At 42.7% G+C, this 19,006-nt stretch overlaps 1 protein-coding gene across 9 annotated transcripts in view; it reads right to left on the bottom strand.

Moving 5' to 3' along the window:
• The window catches only part of stxbp5l (syntaxin binding protein 5L), a 136,748-nt gene that overhangs the window by 35,327 nt on the left and 82,415 nt on the right, over positions 1-19,006 (bottom strand). For all 9 annotated transcript variants that reach the window (XM_063499735.1, XM_063499726.1, XM_063499729.1 and 6 more), the window contains exons 7-17: positions 15,508-15,591; positions 11,860-11,983; positions 9,029-9,104; positions 8,603-8,757; positions 8,206-8,278; positions 7,042-7,189; positions 5,586-5,653; positions 4,983-5,023; positions 3,485-3,699; positions 3,222-3,403; positions 2,606-2,731 (exon numbers count right to left, since the gene is read on the bottom strand). In XM_063499735.1, the coding sequence (XP_063355805.1) occupies positions 2,606-2,731; positions 3,222-3,403; positions 3,485-3,699; positions 4,983-5,023; positions 5,586-5,653; positions 7,042-7,189; positions 8,206-8,278; positions 8,603-8,757; positions 9,029-9,104; positions 11,860-11,983; positions 15,508-15,591 (1,292 nt within the window). The remainder of the gene's footprint in view (positions 1-2,605; positions 2,732-3,221; positions 3,404-3,484; positions 3,700-4,982; positions 5,024-5,585; positions 5,654-7,041; positions 7,190-8,205; positions 8,279-8,602; positions 8,758-9,028; positions 9,105-11,859; positions 11,984-15,507; positions 15,592-19,006) is intronic.

The raw sequence follows: 19,006 nt of genomic DNA, 5'->3' as shown, positions 1-19,006 counted from the left end.
TGCAAATATCTTCAAGACACATTTGAAAAGAGGCTACAATGTTACACTATTCTACATACTGTATTCTGTTACAGTTACCGTTTAAAAAGGTGGTATTCAGAATACAGTTACTTTGTTGAAATAAATGATTACACAGCGGCATTTTCCTGTTTCGTATGTTAGCCTATGCCCTCTCTATTTTTGGTAATTCAACGCCAGTGGAAACCAAAACAAAAGAAGAGGCTCTAATGTCTGTGTCTCAATCTCACGGCCCATGTCACCTCTACTTGCAGCCGCATAATGACGTGAAGAAATATTTTTTTAAATTATTATTCAAAAAATGATTTAATATGAAGGCAATAGCAGAGTGTTACAGGCATGGCCCTAAAGAATGTAGCCTGATGGGCAGTGTAGTCCGTGCTGCAGGGAGAATGGACTGCCATACCCTTTATGTGTCTGTGAGCGAGGAGGGAGAGAAAGGAAAAGTACGAGCTGTCACCGAGCAGAAACGGGAGCTGGAAGCATGTAAATATAATAATAACCACTGCAGCCAAGAAGAGTGCCTGACGAGCCCAGCTGTAAGTAAGCTATTAAGACTCGACTGTACACTGTGTTCGTGTTTTCCTCCGAAACAATAAGTTCCGTTGGAGCAGCCTTTCAACACCTCTCTCTGTCTCTGCTAGCAAAGTTGACCCAGACAACAAAGTAAAGCTAGTTTTCAGCTACGAGCCCGACACGAACCCGACGTATTAGCCAGAGGTCCCTTTACTACGGTTCGGAGCCGCGGACCTGTTTTATATACGCGAGGAATAGTTTTCTATACGAGATCGCTGCAAAAGGTGCAGCCTTACCTAATGTCCACCTACTGTTACTCATTTATATTAAGATTTAAACATCTAGTTGGTATTGGTATGGAGAGTAACCTTCAGTAATAGTAATAAATCACACAACAATAGTACATTCATGTAGTTGTAAAAAGCATGATAATATATTAAGTAATCCGAATACGTTATTAAGTATTCAGAATACGTTACTCTCACTGAGTAACGTATTCTGAATACGTTACAAAATACATTTTGGGGCATGTAATCTGTAATCTGTAGTGGAATACATTTTAAAAGTAACCTTCCCAACACTGCATATGCTACAATATTGTGAGCACACCATACTTTCACTGACCCGAGCTACAAGGAGTACAAATGTCCAATGGGAGCACAGCCGCCCCGTGGAAACCATTTAGAACAATCACTGTTAAAAAGCCTCATTAACTTATAAACATCTGGCCTGGACAATATATTCCCAGCAGCTGCAGCTGGACGATACGTTTCTGGGAACTACACGTGGTACCAAACATTTTATTAAGATTGGGTTTTAAGCTTGAACCCAGAGGAGACAGAGCTGAGTCCTTATTGTGACATCAGCAGGAAAGCAGGCTGCTGTGCTGAGCACGTCTCACTGACATCCTAATGTTATTCTGCTCTCAACAATAATCTCAAGAATGTTTTTATATTAGTGCGGCTAAAGGAGGACTGTGTCTGTGTGTGTGTGTGTGTGTGTGTGTGTGTGTGTGTGTGTGTGTGTCTGTGTGTGTGTGTGTGTCTGTGTGTGTGTGTGTGTGTGTGTGTGTCTGTGTGTGTGTGTGTGTCTGTGTGTGTGTGTGTGTGTGTGTGTGTGTGTCTGTGTGTTCTGCTCAGTATGTGAGAAAGGCATCAAAAAGCTGGATAATCAATTGCTGCAATTTCACTTAAGATATGAAAAGCTTCAGAGGAGAGATTCAAATGGTGCGACTGCCTTGACCCGCAGAGAGCTTTTCTGAAAACTCCTCTCTGTTATTGGTTTCTGCCCATAAAGCTTCTATTCACAGCAAAGCCAGACAAGTGGTCTCAAACCCTGCGAGCTCAGGAAGTCATTCAGCTCCTGTTTGACTTCAGCACAACATATAATCATTGTTAGTCCACATCCAGTAAGTTACTTTAAAATAACAAAAGCAGCTAGAAGAAGACGATGTGCTCGTGTTTGTTGCTGCTCGTCACTGCGTACTCTATTCAGTGTTATGGCTACGGTCACAGGACATATGGTGTTTTTCTCAGCTTGGCTCGCAGGTGTTACATTTGTCAAGAAAGCTCGAGAACACATTTAAATAATTTGGTCACATTACATTAACTGCTGGCAGTAACAGCAAAATTACAAAGCTTACACATGGCCCATTATCATATTTACATCCTCCCGCCAGCCTCACAGTATGATACAGTACAAATACTGCAAATACCAACTCAATACTGCACAAAGCACATATACACAGACCAAGAGCCAACTATAAACACATATGTGTAAAGCCGACCCCTCTTACTGCCACATGCATGTTCTTCTCCTGTTGCATCACTGTTGCTGTTTATAATCTGGCTATTTTCAGAAAATGAGAGTCAAATGTCCTCGGTCTGTGCAGGTTTGGTTCCCTGCACACTTCACAGCCATGCTTGTATTGTGCACTGATGCTGTTTTTATTGGTGATGACCAAACATATGGAAATGGATAATACAAGCCTACTGTTTGCTAAATGTTCCTAATTTAGACTCATAGACAGACACAGAGCTGCTCAGGACAGTGTTATGCCTCTGAAACTCACAGGCCGTAGGCTGAGTTGATGTCCAGGCTGGTGATCTGCTGTGGAGGTTCACCATCTACCCAGAGGAGCTGGATGACCAACTCTGACTGGTAGCCAGGAGGAACCCGGACTGCCCGGTCCTTCACCCTGAAACAGATAAAGAGGGCAGCTTTTATCAACAGCTAATGAGGAATGATGTTGGAATGAGGAGTAACGGTCCAATTTACCCTCAAACACCTGGCAGAGCTTAAATACACAACACTGGCATGCACTGTAACGTGCCTAAGCAAGTCATTATTTTTTTTTTTTTTTTTTTTTTTTTTTTTTAACTGGATCAATGTTTCGAACAACTCAGGACAAAGCATGTCAGGAGAACACCTTCAACTCCTGGAGCTGTGCCTCCATCAATGTATTATCCAAACAAGACGAACGCGCCAAAACCTGTGGACAACCACTGAAACGTGCTAAAAATACTGCAAGGCGGTCACGTTAAAGGCCACCAGGCCTAAGCAAGTCATTAGACCATCATGCACCACCAGAGTGGTTTTCTTGACTTGATTGTACTTGAAGTCTACTGTGCTGCAGAGACGGAGGACTGTTCTTCAAACAGAAATCTCGTAATTTATAGATATCTTACTTGAGGCAGGGGATGCTGTCTTTGATGCCCTCTGGTGTCCTGCTGCCTGGGCTGGCTGGGTGTTGGTGGTGATGGTGCGGTTGGGGTGAGTGGGAGCCGGGCTCTGAGAAGCTGGGATTGTTTTCATTCTCTGATGGAGAGATGACGTCCTCCGAGTCACACTGCAGACGCACCTCTAGAGACTGAAAGATGAGAACGTGTCACATCAAGACTGGGCTTCACCTTCAGTCTCTGTACATCACCTGACCACTTTAAGCACTCACCACTATCTGAGTGTTGGCATCATATTTGCTGAAACGATAGAGGATGATGTGAGCTGAGATGCCGACCACGCAGAAGATGCGACTCTGAGGGCACCAGCTGACCATCTGAATAGCAAACGGGTCTTCTTCCACCAGCTCGGTGGCGCGGCCCTCGCCTGGCTTTGGCTTCTCGAACACTTTGGAGGTCTTCATCTTGTACAACATCTGCAGCGTGACTGCACAGAGACATCTCAGTTAAATCACAGTGCAAACCATGAAGTAAACGGCCATGTGCACGTGGTGATATCCCGACAGCTTTATGCAGTTTGCCATGTTACATCTTCATATTCTTCACCTTTTAAATTTCATGCACTTTGTACAAATGTCTTGTCTCCACTTGGTGAGGCATTTTCACCCCGTACTGCTGCGATTGGCACAGCTGTACAAATGCATTAGACCAGTAATGTGTCTGGCGGAGAGGAGACTGATTTGCACCACAGCCTTCTGATTTATTTTCCATTTAAAGCACATAAACAGATGCTGCACCTTTAATAAAGCTGCAGTAGTAGAAATGTGTGCACACAGTAAACCTGGAAGCGTGTGCTGATCAAAGATGGCCGGGATCGTACGTGTCGTGTTGAGCTATTACAAACATACTGAGGTCAAATACTCTGAGTCACGACTAAAATAGTCAAAAGAAGATTGTTATTTCCACCTGGACTCATTTCTGTCTGGATCAGTGTGGTGGGACGACCACACAGAACACAGCAGGCTTCAATGACAGCACATCTGACAATCATCTACTAAAATAAATATGAATATACACCGACCAGCCACAACATCTTCAGCACCTGCCTAATATTGTGTCATTCACCCTGAGCCGTCAGGACATGGACTCCACTACACCCTGAAGGTGTGCTGTGGTATCTGCACCAAAGTCCCACAGATGCTCGACTGGATTGAGATCTGGGGAATCTGGAGGTCAAGTCAACTCCAACACCTTCTCCATGCATGGGTGTACATGATCTGCAACAATGCTTGGGTAGATGGTACGTCTCAAAGTAACATCCACATGGATGCAGGACCCAAGGTTTCCCAGCAGAACATCGCTCAAAGCAACTGTCCCCGTTGGCTCGCCTGTGGTTCCCCATGAAAGCGACGCACAATAATCTGCCCATCTATGTGATTCATCAGACCAACCCGCCTTCTTCCATTGCTCCATGATCCATGTCTGATGTTACGTCTGATCGGTTTATATCATATGAACTTTGCTAAATAGATGTACGAAATGCTCTCAGCTGATCTATCATGTGATGAGGCATAGCGCTGAGATCAGCTGATCTGAAGCTAAACCATATGTGTGCAGGTATGTTAGCTCTGGGTGAGTATGATTACTCTGAACTCTTAGATTATGTCATTAAGCAATTAATGATGTCACCCAGGTGATTGATTAACTGTGCTGTGTAACAAATGCATCACTGCAATGAGAATGCAGGAAAGCTTGGTGCACAGGACTTACTTGCAGATGCGTCCCAAAACTTAATCGATCCGTCAGCATGCCTGAAAGAAAAAATGTATTTAGTATGAAACTAATGACAACAAGTAAAACTTCCAACCTTCCCACTCACTTTTAGTCTAATTAGTCGTGTTAATGATTATTACCTCAGTAAATTTATCGCTGCATTTTTAAAACATCACACTGTTCATGAATCTGCAGCTCACCCGTCTTGTGGCTCACAGAGCTACAAAGTGAAGCTGGGTTCCTACTTCGTGAGAACTTGAGCATTTTTAGCTGTTTCACGCTGTGCTTTCAGCAGTGAAACGTCTCCACGTCGACCTCAAAGGGCCGGACTGCCACTGATATCTGTGAGTGTTACCCAGAAGCAAACGCCACCCAGCGAGAAAGCTTCAGAGCAGGTTAACATCTCTGACAAAGGGGGCCTGCTCTCTGCTGGGGCTGGCACAGATAGAAATCAAATCTACGCAGCACTATAAATGTAGAAAAACCCACAGTCGGTGGTTCTGTCACCGTGGCGTTAGACACGGCTCAACTGTCCTTTTAAATGTGACGGGTGGTGTTAAAGAGGGGTCATCAGTATTCCTGTCAGCATTTCTAACTCACCCCGTGATGATGATCTCTGGATAAGTGTGGGAGCCTAATGTCCAGGTCCCTCCACTGATTGGCCACTCCTGACAAAATAATCACAGCAGCACTGATTATTTTAAACACCCGGGCACATTACCCTTTCTTTCTGGCCCATTGTACCCTTGCTTTTCCTTTTGTTCTAAAACACAGGCTGTCATCCTCAAATACAAAACCGAATTGATTAAAAGTGATACGTGTGCTAATGATTACCTATAATTTAAAAAGTTCAACAGGAATTATTTTAGAAAGATGATTTTACGTGACAAATTATGAATAAAACTCCCTTCAGAGACCAGGATATACCAAAGAACCGAAGCACAGACACACAGCTCTATACATATTTATACATCAGTTCTAGCATTGTATTTTCCTCACTTTAAGGCGCAATTAAAATCCTTTAATTTTCTCAAAAATCATCAGTGCACCTTATGTATGAATTCTGGTTGTGCTTACTGACCTCAAACTGATTTCATGACGTACACGGCGCTCAAAAATCTGTCAAAAATGTTTTAGTATGACTTTGCTAAGCTACGAAGCCGCACCGCTTGATGGATTGTCGGAGCATTACGGCTACTGTAGTCAGGAGCCTCACGGAGTAATCTGGGTCCTAAACTCCGTCAGATTCAGGTCCCAAAGTCAAACGAACACTGCAGCATCACTGAGAGTTAAAAACTGTCTAAATTCTTTCATCTGTAATAAAATGATCAGCGTTGCTGCTTTACCAGGTGTAACAATGAAGTTTAACATCCAGGCATCCAAGAAAACAGAATTTATTAAATTTAACAGAGTTAGAAGTTAGCAGGAAGTTAGCTTGCTAGTTAGCTAAACATGATATAGCATGTTCTGACAGAGATTTCTGAAACAAATTCAAACGTACAGCTCTGCTATCACTTCCAACATAAATGAAGACAGGAAACTAAACAGCAGTGACGTTTGTAGGGTTACTGAAGTTGGGCTAGCTGGTATATAATGATGTGCTATGTGATCGCTAGCGACACAGCTATGTTAGCATAACATAAACAGTGAAGCTGGAGGATGAATGCTAACTTTTTTCCACTCGATAAAAGTTAACGTGAGGGTTCCTGATGGTTAGAGACAAATGCAATCGCATGGCAGGATGCTGTAAACGGACCAAACTTCAGTCAGGAGAACAACTGAGATAATCCATCCACAATACGAGGTTAGTCATTAATATACTGCAACAACATGGGAATAGAGCAGCTGTGAGAGAATTCAGCATTAATGAATCAATGGTACAAAAGTGGAGGAAGCAAGAAGAATGAGCTGAGTAAAGTTTGACTTATTTGACTGTTTTGTTTCACTTAATGTGCCTTATGGTCCGAAAAATACGGTATGCGAGGATTACGTAACTCACGAAAATCCTCCCAACATGAATCTGCACAGCAAAGGCCGTACTCTTCCCCTCCTTTACCTTCTGGCTGTAGCCAGTCTTCTTGTGTTTCGCTCCTATGGAGTAGAGGATGGGGATGATGTCTGGTGGACAGTCTGCGAAATAGGCCGTGCAGGTCACTGGCGACTCATGGATGTCCATGGGGTACGGGTTCTCAAAGACGGGGTAGCTGCAACAGGCAAGTACACGACGTGGTATATAGTAGACCTATGAACATGAAGCTATTCAGAATTATTCCTCAGCTAATCGAAAGGAATAATTCCAGTTGGTCCTCCCATGGAGCCCACAGGAAGTGGACACGTTCAAAGGTCTGGATTCTTTATCTGTCTCAAATGTTCTCTAAGCAATAATAATTGAATGTGCCAATGACTCTAGCTTCATCTGCTTTATTGCCGATACAGTAAGATAAGAGTGACTGTTTCTTCTATGCACACATTAAAGTGTCACTAAAAGATGTAGAGGGGTGTTTCTGCAGAGCTCCAAATTCATGTCACTCCTTACTTATAATGAAGCATTTAAATACAATTAACCTGATTTACTTATAATGAACAATTTAAACACAATTAGCTCCTAATCAATGAGCTCAAAGACAATCTGGACATGTTTAAACTACTTTAGGTGTTATCAGGAGACATTTATATCTAACAGCTGTAATTAGCTAACCTAATTAACCAGGAAACTTCATTTATACCCGAGCGTTTTGCTACTCCTCAAATGTATGCCTAGCCTAGCCTTGGGTGTTAATCTGTCAGGACATCATCGCCGCGTCCAGCTTCAATCTTTTTTAACAATGATAGCGAGTTAAATCTACCCACAGAGCATTGAGCTGTGCTTGTACAAAGGATAACATCTTTGGCAGTTTTTACACAGGATCTTATCAAACCTCTGAAATCACAACAAAAGCACTGAACTGTTTCCCTTCAAGACACTGAGCTGCTGAGAGCAACTTTCTGATAGATCGATACAATTAATCCACAAAAGTCCTCAAATTAGGATGGTCCACATATGCTTACGGTCATACAGCATTATATGCTGATATCTCTCTGAACTACAGCTGCTCAGATTTTAAACCTTTCACTTTGTTGCTGAATGTAAGAACAGCTTCACTCTCTGAGTGATATTCTTGCACACGCGATGTGTGATTCTGATATATGATGATAAACTGTATGTTTCACAGTTACGTACTTGCTCTGTGTTAGATCCACCACGATTAAGTCTTTCTCCAAAAGCACGACCACAGCGTAAGGCTCCTGGACCTCTGTGAAGGCCGAATGCAAACAGAAAGACGGAGAGGTAATGCTAGTTACCACGACAACATCAAGGAGGGATGCAAATTTAAAATCAGCTGAAATTCATATAAAAATGATTCAACGTCAGTCGGTGGTAACGCTTGGTGAGTTTTAAGGAAGCGTGCTCTTGTGATTTCCACATTATGACAGGATTACAGGAGAAGCCGATGGCACCGAGCAGGTGAAAAAACCCCCGTGGCTGAAGACCACATTTCTCTGAAAGGCTTCAAACTCACTGAAGCGAGACCACAAAAAGGGACACAGCTCTTATAATTGAATCTGTACGCCCTTACCGTTGTTGTAAGGAGTCTCGCACAGCACCATGAACTCTACTATGGGGTAATCCATCTCCAGCACAGTGATGGCCTTGCCGTGCATGATCGTCAGTGCCGGCCGTCGTCCCGCCTTGTCATATGAAAGACCCCCAGAGAAGATAACAAAAGGCTCACTGTTGTGAAGGAAGAGAAGGGATTTAGAGATGCTCACCTCGACAAAGCAGAAAGAAAGAATGAGTAACAAGTAAAATGAAACACGCTCTTGTTTCAAATCGAATTAAACGCCAATGATCGATGAAATAAGTGACGCATACACAACGGTTGTTTGTTCCTGTGAGGACTCAAAAGAAATCTTTAAATCTCATCTCAGAGGTTAATATCAATAAAAAAAATGCGGCGCTGCGTCTGTGCAATCAGGAAATGAAATGTTTAAGACACGCGCACCTGTTCCTGCAGGTCTTGTATTCCACTTTGAGAATAGGTTTGCACGACTCCTTCCTCGCATCCTTCTGTATCTTTCCTGCATCAGAGGAAAAAGCAAAGGAAGAGCAACATGTACAGATTAAACTATAGTTTCACAATAAGATAAGAAAATGTAAGAAGAAAAGCTGCTGTTCACCTGTTGGTATGTTCATGTTTTTCCCTCTTTTAAGCTATTTGGAGTTGCTACCTGCTGCTTTGTCAAAGCGACCAATGCACGGCTCTACACTGTGTTCATAATGTTACATAATGTGAGCATAATCAGGACATAGTGCGCCACAGGAACCCCCTTGAAGGATAAAATTTAGTCTCATTTCCAACTGGAGTTTTGTGTGTTTGCTGTGTTTCCAGGTCCTCTCTTCACTGAATGACAGTCTATTATCAGAGTTAGCGTATTAAAGAGAGTAATTCATGCTTCTCATATTAAAACACCTTTGAAGAGAAGGTCTCCTAGCTTGGAGGCAGTGAAACCTTGAATTCTACCTTTCAACAAAGGCTCAGCACTTTCTGAACAAATGAAAGAAACATCATTTCTAAACTGTTGGAGCTCTGCTGCAGCATCTTTTATTGAACGCAATAAAGGGAATCATTTTAAGTGTACCTGGATTCTCTGAGAACAACTCGTCCTGTCGCAGATTTCTTCACATCATCATTATGAAAAGTGGCTATAAAAAAGGTCATTTTGGTGCCCTTATGTACAGGACATTGTGCTTAAAACAGACGAAGTGTTGGCTGTAAAAAGTGAGAAACTTCTGATAGTTTGTTAAAAACACAACGCTGACCAAAAAACTAAAACTTCTGGTTAATGGTGCTCTGTAACAGCCTGGCCTGCTGAGACCGGCTCCTTTAATTGGATACACCGTTAAGAAAATGGACGGATGGTTCATGAACTATGCTCACCTATCCAGGTACAATGCTCATTACCTACATGTCACTGAAACGGTTGTAGGTGAGAAACACAAAAGGCAAAAAAAGCCCCAGTCGTCACCGAGCTCTGCATCAAGCAACAGCTCAGCAGGTAAGTAAATGATGGAAAGCCAAACACATGTGTGGTTAAGTATTTAGAGCACTGTGCTAATCACTGAATTTAAATAAGCTAAAATTTGTGAGCATATTTGGCAGCTTCAGCAGTAAATTTTATAAATAAATAACAAGATGATGGATTTTTGCCCGACTGTGAAGAAGTCGACTCAGCTGTGTGACAGAGGGAACAATGACGAGTGATAACAGGCATGCAGAGGTTAGCCTGGAGTGTTAGAGGGGCAGTGTGACATGTACGGCTACAGGTTCAGACATGAGGGTCGACTGAAAACATCCATAATTCTCTACAAGAAGTCGATTCTGACATTTAAAAGATGTTCAAACTAAATACTGAATCAGAGTCATTCAGAGTCTTTGTATGGATCTGCATAGGCAGCATGCTAATGCTAATCTAGCCTAGAAGCCAGCGGCTGCTTTTTAACCTTCTTTGTTGTCAGTTTGTGTTCAAATGCAAAAACTAAAAGAAAGATGGTGTCCTCATTAGGAATTTGTGTCAGTGTGTGGGAACGTAGCCTTGGGTTTACAGATTTAATTGATAATTATGAGATAATGAATTTCAGGTCATATTAACATGAAAGTAATAAGTTCTCTGATGGGTAAATTAAGTAACATACTCCATTACCTCTAAGGAAAGTAACAAGTAATAAGTAATGCATTACAAATTAGTAGTAACTTATTGTCATATTGAAGGAAAACAAACACATAACAAAATCAAACTGGTTTTGATTTCTGGAACTAAAGTACGTCTCCTTACAGAGGTCACAGATAGGTGCTAACTAAGCTAATAGCACTCTGCTAGTTTTGAGCTATTTCAAATCACTCAGCTGGACATGTTTGTGATATCGGAGTATTTTGGAGTATATTTAATCCAATTCTTTGATAACTAAGATGCTGCTCTGCTGTGAGCTCAGTGAAGTTTGTTGCTTACCACACACTCAGACTATGGACACACCATGTTAGTCACGTTAGCTAGCATTAGCTCATAAGTTAGCACTCCTTCCCCTCACCTAGCCTCTTGCTACTAAAAGCCCAAGGTGCTGCAGTCGAGCCGTTTAAATGCTCAATTTTAAACCCTCACAGTTTTTAACTCATTTATTTATAACTTAAAAAGTCTGACTATATCATTCTCAGGAAATAACATTTTAACTGTTTACTCTTCTTCAGCTTTATGTTCTTAGTTGACCTCTACTTATTTTCATGCCTCCCTCTCCCCTTCCTCCCGTTTTCGCCCTGAGTGACACTAAATATCTGACAAATAAACGATCTGCTGGAATTCAGCTGTGCCCCCCTCCCCGTCAGCCACATCCCGCCTGCTTTGTGATTTTGCCTGAGATTACAGCTCACAGCAAGAAAACACAAATCTGACGAGTTCGGTCGGCCCTGCATGAGAGGAAGCCGTAGGGAGACACGGCAGAAGAGGAGGCAGATTTCACCGAGTGTGGAAATCAAAACGAAGCAGCAGCGAAACACCGCACATACGACAATCACTGCTGGATACAGCACAGTCTACCCTAAATGTGCAGGTAACCGAACATGAATGTTGGTGAATGAGACTGAACGGTGGCTGGTTACACTGAGAAAAGCAAAGACAAAACCACGAGCTGCTCGGCAAATCAGATGACAGCATATGGTCCACAGAGGGTTGTTTACAGTCTATGATATTCAGATCTATACAAAGAGTATAAAGGGGAAAAGCCCAACGACCCAGGATTTGTCTCTGGGATTATGAGAGTGTGTGTCTGTGTGTGTCTCACCGTGAGGGAAGGTGACCTGGAATGGCTTGGTGGTGTTTCTGAGGTTCCACAGCGTCAGGCTGCCGTCCGAGTGACTGCACATGAACTGCTTCCCTTCGTGATGCCAGCTGACAGAGTGGATGGCCTGCACCGATCACACAGACAGAGTCAGTGTTTCTCTCAAAGTCATAAAGCACTTCAAGTGAATCGTTGTGTCATGCAGCGCCATGAGAAAGAAGCCTGATTGGGGAAGAGGAACCAGGAGTCCTGCAGCAGACCCCACACGACGCCGAGCTCGGCGAGCGGCTGAGACCAAAGTCCACCGAAGAACTGAAGCAAGTTCAAATGAACTGTAACAACCTACCGAACAGCCAAACGGAAACTGCACACAGGAGAAATTTAAGCTGATTCAGAAGTGAAACGTGACGACACACAACACTGATTCTTACAGCATTTAGCTTTAGGCTAAATGTGGAATAAAACCTCGTTGGTATCGTTGTTGAATCTGTCCTCACGTAGTGTCAGTGCCCTTCTACGCTTCAAATGAAATATGAGACAAAGGAGGAAGATAATAATCCTTCAAAACTGGTTAGCACATAACAAAGTGCTTCTCTCTGCAGATGGTAATTGACACTTTTGTCCAAATACAACGGAGAAAAATACAACTGACAAGATTGTTTCATACAAAGGCAGACCACATTTTCCCCGTGGAGCTCTATCAAACACACTCCTATTAAAAACACAACAATGATGTTCATCTGACAGCTTTGGTGTCCACACAGAAGAGCAAAAACCATACGCTTCTGCAGCATGTGACACACGGTGATACGTATGTGATTCTAGATTTACTGCACTGGAAACTACTCAGTGATGTCACAGCTACCACACCTTAGCTGTACAGGTAAAAACCGTCACGCAAGCCAAAACAGCAAAGTCATTTTCCTGTTATCGCCCTGCGCTCACCACGTGTCTGCCGCTGTTCTTCAGAAGACCTCGCTGGGTATTCTTTAGCTTCTTAAAAACATTATTCACAGTTATTCATGTCAAAGCCACAGAGGTCACGACCCCGGGGAGCGTCAGCAGCATAAAAACAGTCTGGATAATCTCGGAGATGTTTGGCCTGACATTGTTCTAAATTAACCTTTTTCTCATTCGCACACTGAAGCTGAGCAAGCTTATTCAGGAGGCTTTTGTTAGAGCTGTGCACTCATCAGTCCTAACGTGGTCGTTATTGAGGTAATCACAGTAAACTGAATTTTCTCAGATGGCGGGAGAAAAGTCATCGGATGCTTAAAGCCGGGGGAAGGCTGCGTTTTTCCCCTCGTCATCAGACGGAGAAACATCTATAATAACCTTTCAGCGTACTGTGACTCGATGCTGGAACGAGGCTTTAGAAAAGGCAGCCAGTGATGGAGATCGATAGCAGGTCCTTTCACACCAGATAGGAGTTTATAAAGTGTTATAGAAGAAAAAGTGCATTTAAACACAGAGACACGGAGGTGCAGTAAGACTGGGTGTAAATATAGAGCAAAACCAAATGTCAGTATTATTTTTGGTGCATATGAAGAGCTGACAGACAGATCAGCTTAAAGTTCTTACTTTTCTTTGTCCTTTAAATCACATTCACATCAGCTTGAATCTATGAATTCCACTCACGTGTCATCGAGACCCGTTTTATTTTCCTCGGGTGACAGATCCTCAAAGAAAGCTCATGAGCGTGAGTGTTACTGTTCACAGGAGAAGGAGGACATAAGAGGTGGCAGCAGATGTGCTGATGGTGGGTATGTTTGAAGACACACGAGTTAATGACATCTGAATATTATATGAAAATATAGTTTCTGTTTCCCATGTGTAACTTTTCAGCATGCACTGTGATGAAGACCATGCAAACGCTTTATCCCTGGATGCTGAAAGCTGCAGCATCTTTGGCTGAATACAGACTGTGTAAGCTAACACACCTGTCTAATAGGGGTGCAACGATACACAAAATTCACGGTTCGGTTCGATACTTTGGTGTCACGGTTCGATATTTTTTCGATACAAAAAAATGTTCATGCCTTTTTAATTTGTCATTTATTAAAATTATAAATATATATTTTAACTCAAAAGTACAGTTTTTAAATTTAATGTTGCTGAAACAACAAAGTAATAAAAAAATTAATCTATCTGATCGAGAAATCCCTCATCTTTGGAAAAAGAGAGTTTATTACAGAGAAATGGCTCTTTCCAAAATAAAAGCTATACTATACGCTTCTTCTGGGGTATACTCTCAGCAGCATATTAAACATATCAGGTCCCCATAAGGAGAATCCTGTGCTAACGGCTGTCTAAATGACTCGGGTAAAGTTTGTAGCATGCGTGCTTGTTGTTTTTGTCTGCATCCACTTGTCTTTGCACTAGAATGATGTCGGAGTAAATGTGCAGTCATATTCGTTGTGTTCCCACTAGTGCTGTCAGCGTTAATCTCGTTGAAATGACGTTAACGCCACAACACGGCAAATCTCCGTTAACGAGCTACCGCGGATCGCCCCGTGCGTGGGGCTGGACAGCGTCAACACATTAACGAGCTAACTGCGCTAACGCACTAGTTCCCACCAATGTAATTGAGCATTGCGTGGCACATCCGACATACTGTTTTACTTTTGTCCATGACGCGCTTACCTTCAGGGTCATACTTCACATGAAGACCAAAACAGTTCCAAAGGCCAGATCTGAATGAGGGTGGGGGAGGTTCAATTTGCCATGTTGCAACGGGCTTAACTTCTGTCTCGCTAGCTTGCGCTGCGCTCAGTGGATCTGCGCTCGACAGTGCAGCCTAGGCAGATAAGTCGAACGCAGATCCACTGAGCTCTCAACACAGACAGCATCGTCAGAAGAAAAGTTGATAAAATAAATTAAAAATTTTGTATTGTTCGATACACATGCGTACCGAACCGAAAGCACTGTATCGAACGGTTCAATATCGATACGAGTATCGTTGCACCCCTACTGTCTAACATACAAAGACGAGGGGCCGGTGTGAGTTTACGCTCTGCTGGTCTCTGGGTGCCAGCGTTGTCGTCTGTTCCAGCTGACAGTGCTGTCAAGCTGCCCGAGGCTGCCTGGACCTGCGTGAGGGTCCTCTAATGACTGCTTCTTCAAAGAGCAGTAATTGGTTTGGCAGGCAGCATTTCATAACAAAGACACCTTGTTAAAAATGAGAAAAGTTGATGCTGCTCTGAGATGAAAAGTGCACTCGACTTTGGTCAGCGAGAGTAACTTGAAGAGAGCGCTGAGAGTAAATGTTGAAGCACTTCCTGTTTCACCTGAAGAACCTGTAACATTCCAGTGTCACATGTTTTTATTCAGGTCTGTATGTAAAAAAGAAAAACTCGACATGTCTCTGCAGGGCTTTGATGTCACAAACAAACTGAACGTTCCCACTCGTGCACCCCCCTCTGGGACTCATTTCCAATTTGTTTTTAAAAGAAATTTGTTCTCCATTCCTCTCAATTTTGCCAGATTCTTGTACATATCCTGCCTCCTGCTGCTATAATAAGGCATCCCCACAGAGACAGCTAAAATGAAACTACAGTTTTATTATTAAAAAAAAAACACCAAACACAGAGACCACAGCAGACGTAGAAAGAGGGCAGACAGAAAGGCTTCACCTATCAGTATTTTACTCACCTCATCGTAGTAGATCCTGAAGTCAGCCTTCTTGCCCCGGAGGTCCCACTGCACGATCGTCCCGCTCTCAAACCCTATAAGCAGCTGCAGACAAGAGGACAGAGGAGACTGTTCATAATAAAAACATGCACGCCTCTGAGGTCTGTGCTCAGTGTGATGATGATGATGATGATGATCGGCTATTTATGTTTTAACCATTATTTATTGACTCAGTCACAGTAGAGTAAAACAGGACAGCAGCCTCCTCCTAACTTGTTACCCAGTGGTTAAACTGGACTTTTTCACACTGAGCGGCTGATTGTGAGCAACCAGCTGGTTTCCCAGAGGCTGTGCGTGCAACACCTGCAGCCTCTGTGTGACCACAAGCTGATTACACAGCTCACATGGTGGGAGGACCACCAGCCTTCAGACTGACTGCCGTCACTGTCAGACAGAAGGTTTTAGCAGACAGACAGGTTGCCAACATGGTGAAATCAGCCCGAGTCAATCAGTGCTGATGAGCATGAGTCATTGGCAAAGTGTCTGTTTGCAGTAGGAGACTCGACTCAGTCGCTGGTTGCATTCTGGATATAGTCCTGTACAAACAAGGTTGCCAGGTGCTTGTGTTATTCTGCAGTCAGATTGTTTCCTGCAGCAACTGCGTCACCATCTGAGGAAGGTTTGTTTCTGTGTCAAATCTATGAAGTTCTGGCTGAACTCTGAATGTAAGCAGGTAAATTGTAGGTGGACAGCAGCAGATTGGCCACTCTTCATCCTGTGTTATCACAAACTGATTGCATGTTACTGCAAACTTGCCATTCAGTCTTAGACTGATAGCAGACTGGTAGCAGACTGTCTTATTCCCATCTTAGATGACAACATTAGCTGCAGATGGTGTTAGAGGTGCAGCCTCAGCTGTGTCACTGGCTCGGTTTGTCTCACAGTCCCATCACTGGCTGTCTAACACACACTGGGTAATACAGGCTGTTTATCTGTGTCTCTACATGAACACAAATGCACACAAACACAGATTTACTGATTTACACACACTGAGAATAACACACACTCCTTCATGTACAAGGACAATTCGTTGCAGTCCTTAACATATCAGCTCTGATTTATATAGAATACACTGGCACCATATAAACAGGCTCCATAAACAAACAGCCCTGCATGCACCGGAGGAGAAAAAGCAACACTCCCACATACTACAACCCAGTTACACACAAATTCACAAACAGACGATAAAAGGGGAAGCAAAGCCGACCCAATCTGATCACAGATCAGAGGAGAGCTGCTGCAGAAGCACAGCTTTAAAGACAGAGAGGAGGAAACAGCTCTCCTGCTGAGTGCAAAGACTGTGTGACACTGCACATCTGAAGAAGGGAAGCAGAGTGCAGGTGAGGGGGAAAGCAAACCTGTGATGTGAATGAGACATATCAGTGACATCTCATTAACATAATAAATATCTATTAAGCATGAAAACAGTATTCATGCGGCTCTATTGTGGGCAGTTTAAAGAGAACACTGCAGCACGTAGACAAACTGCAGTGAAATTACAGTCGTTTACTCCAGCAGAGATTTCATCAAAGCCAACAAAGCAAAACCTGAAAATAATCTTTTATGGGCTTTGGTGAAGAAAATTTAACTGCTTTTTAAACAATTTTTCTTTTCATTCATTTTTTTGGGCTTTTATTTGATGTTTTTTGCAGCACGTTAAAAGAAACGGCTTAAACAACACAAAATCTGTTCAAAACAGACCGAATAAAGAGCAGATGTTACATATACTACATATTTATAAGCTGAATAAGGGATGTTGCCACTGGAAATATTCATTTAATATCTGCTGTCATCATTAATTCAGTTTCTGCTTTGGTGGAACCAGCTCCCAGTCTGGATCCAGGAGACAGACACTATCACTACTTTTAAGATTCAAACTTTCCTTTTTGCTAAAGCATATAGTTAGTAGGGGTGCAACGATACACAAAATTCACGGTTCGGTTCGATACTTTGGTGTCATGGTTTGATATTTTTTCGATACAAAAAATGTTCATGCCTTTTTAATTTGTCATTTATTAAAATTATAAATATATATTTTAACTCAAAAGTACAGTTTTTAAATTTAATGTTGCTGAAACGACAAAGTAATAAAAAAATAAATATCTGATGGAGAAATCCCTCATCTTTGGAAAAAGAGAGTTTATTACAGAGAAATGGGTCTTTCCAAAATAAAAGCTATACTATAGCTTCTTCTGGGGTATATTCTCAGCAGCATATTAAACATATCAGGTCCCCATAAGGAGAATCATGTGCTAACAGCTGTCTAAATGACTCGGGTAAAGTTTGTAGCATGCGTGCTTGTTGTTTTTGTCTGCTTCCACTTGTCTTTGCACTAGGATGATGTCGGAGTAAATGTGCAGTCATATTCGTTGTGTTCCCACTAGTGCTGTCAGCGTTAATCTCGTTGAAATGACGTTAACGCCACAACACGGCAAATCTCCGTTAACGAGCTACCGCGGATCGCCCCGTGCGTGGGGCTCAATGATTGGTGGGGCTGAATGATTGGTGGGGCTGGACAGCGTCAACACGTTAACGAGCTAACTGCGCTAACGCACTAGTTCCCACCAATGTAATTGAGCATTGCGTGGCACATCCCACAATCTGTTTTACTTTTGTCCATGACGCGCTTACCTTCAGGGTCATACTTCACATGAAGACCAAAATAGTTTCAAACGCCAGATCTGAATGAGGGTGGGGGAGGTTCAATTTGCCATGTTGCAACTGGCTTAACTTCTGTCTCGCTAGCTTGCGCTGCGCTCAGTGGATCTGCGCTCGACAGTGCAGCCTAGGCGGATAAGTCGAACGCAGATCCACTGAGCTCTCAACACAGACAGCATCGTCAGAAGAAAAGTTGATAAAATAAATTAAAAATTTTGTATTGTTCGATACATATGCGTATGGAACCGAAAGCACTGTATCGAACGGTTCAATATCAATACGAGTATTGTTGCACCCCTAATAGTTAGGGCTGGATCAGGTGACCCTGAATCCTCCCTTAGCTACGCTGCAATAGACGTAGGCTGCCGGGGGATTCCCATGATGCACTGGGTATTTCTTCTTCACTCACTATGTGTTAATAGACCTCTCTGCATTGAATCATATCTGTTATTAATCTCTGTCTCTCTTCCACAGCATGTCTTTATCCTGTCTTCCTTCTCTCACCCCAACCAATCACAGCAGATGGCCCCGCCCCTCCCTGAGCCTGGTTCTGCTGGAGGTTTCTTCCTGTTAAAAGGGAGTTTTTCCTTCCCACTGTCGCCAAAGTGCTTGCTCATAGGGGGTCATATGATTGTTGGGTTTTGTCTGTATGTAAATGTCTGTGATTTGGTGTTTTATAAATAACATTGTTCCAAACCTGTGTTAGTGATCAGTAATATAATAATAATTCTCTGTATTTCCTGCTGTATGTTAAACTTGTTGAACCAAAGTCAGACCTGGATTTTTAAAGACTTCCAGTTGC

This window comes from Pelmatolapia mariae, linkage group LG16_19 (genome assembly GCF_036321145.2).
Source record: "Pelmatolapia mariae isolate MD_Pm_ZW linkage group LG16_19, Pm_UMD_F_2, whole genome shotgun sequence".
In the NCBI taxonomy this organism is placed as follows: domain Eukaryota; kingdom Metazoa; phylum Chordata; class Actinopteri; order Cichliformes; family Cichlidae; genus Pelmatolapia; species Pelmatolapia mariae.
The sequence above is the reverse complement of the archived record's forward strand: the minus strand, read 5'-3'. Positions and strand labels throughout refer to the sequence as shown.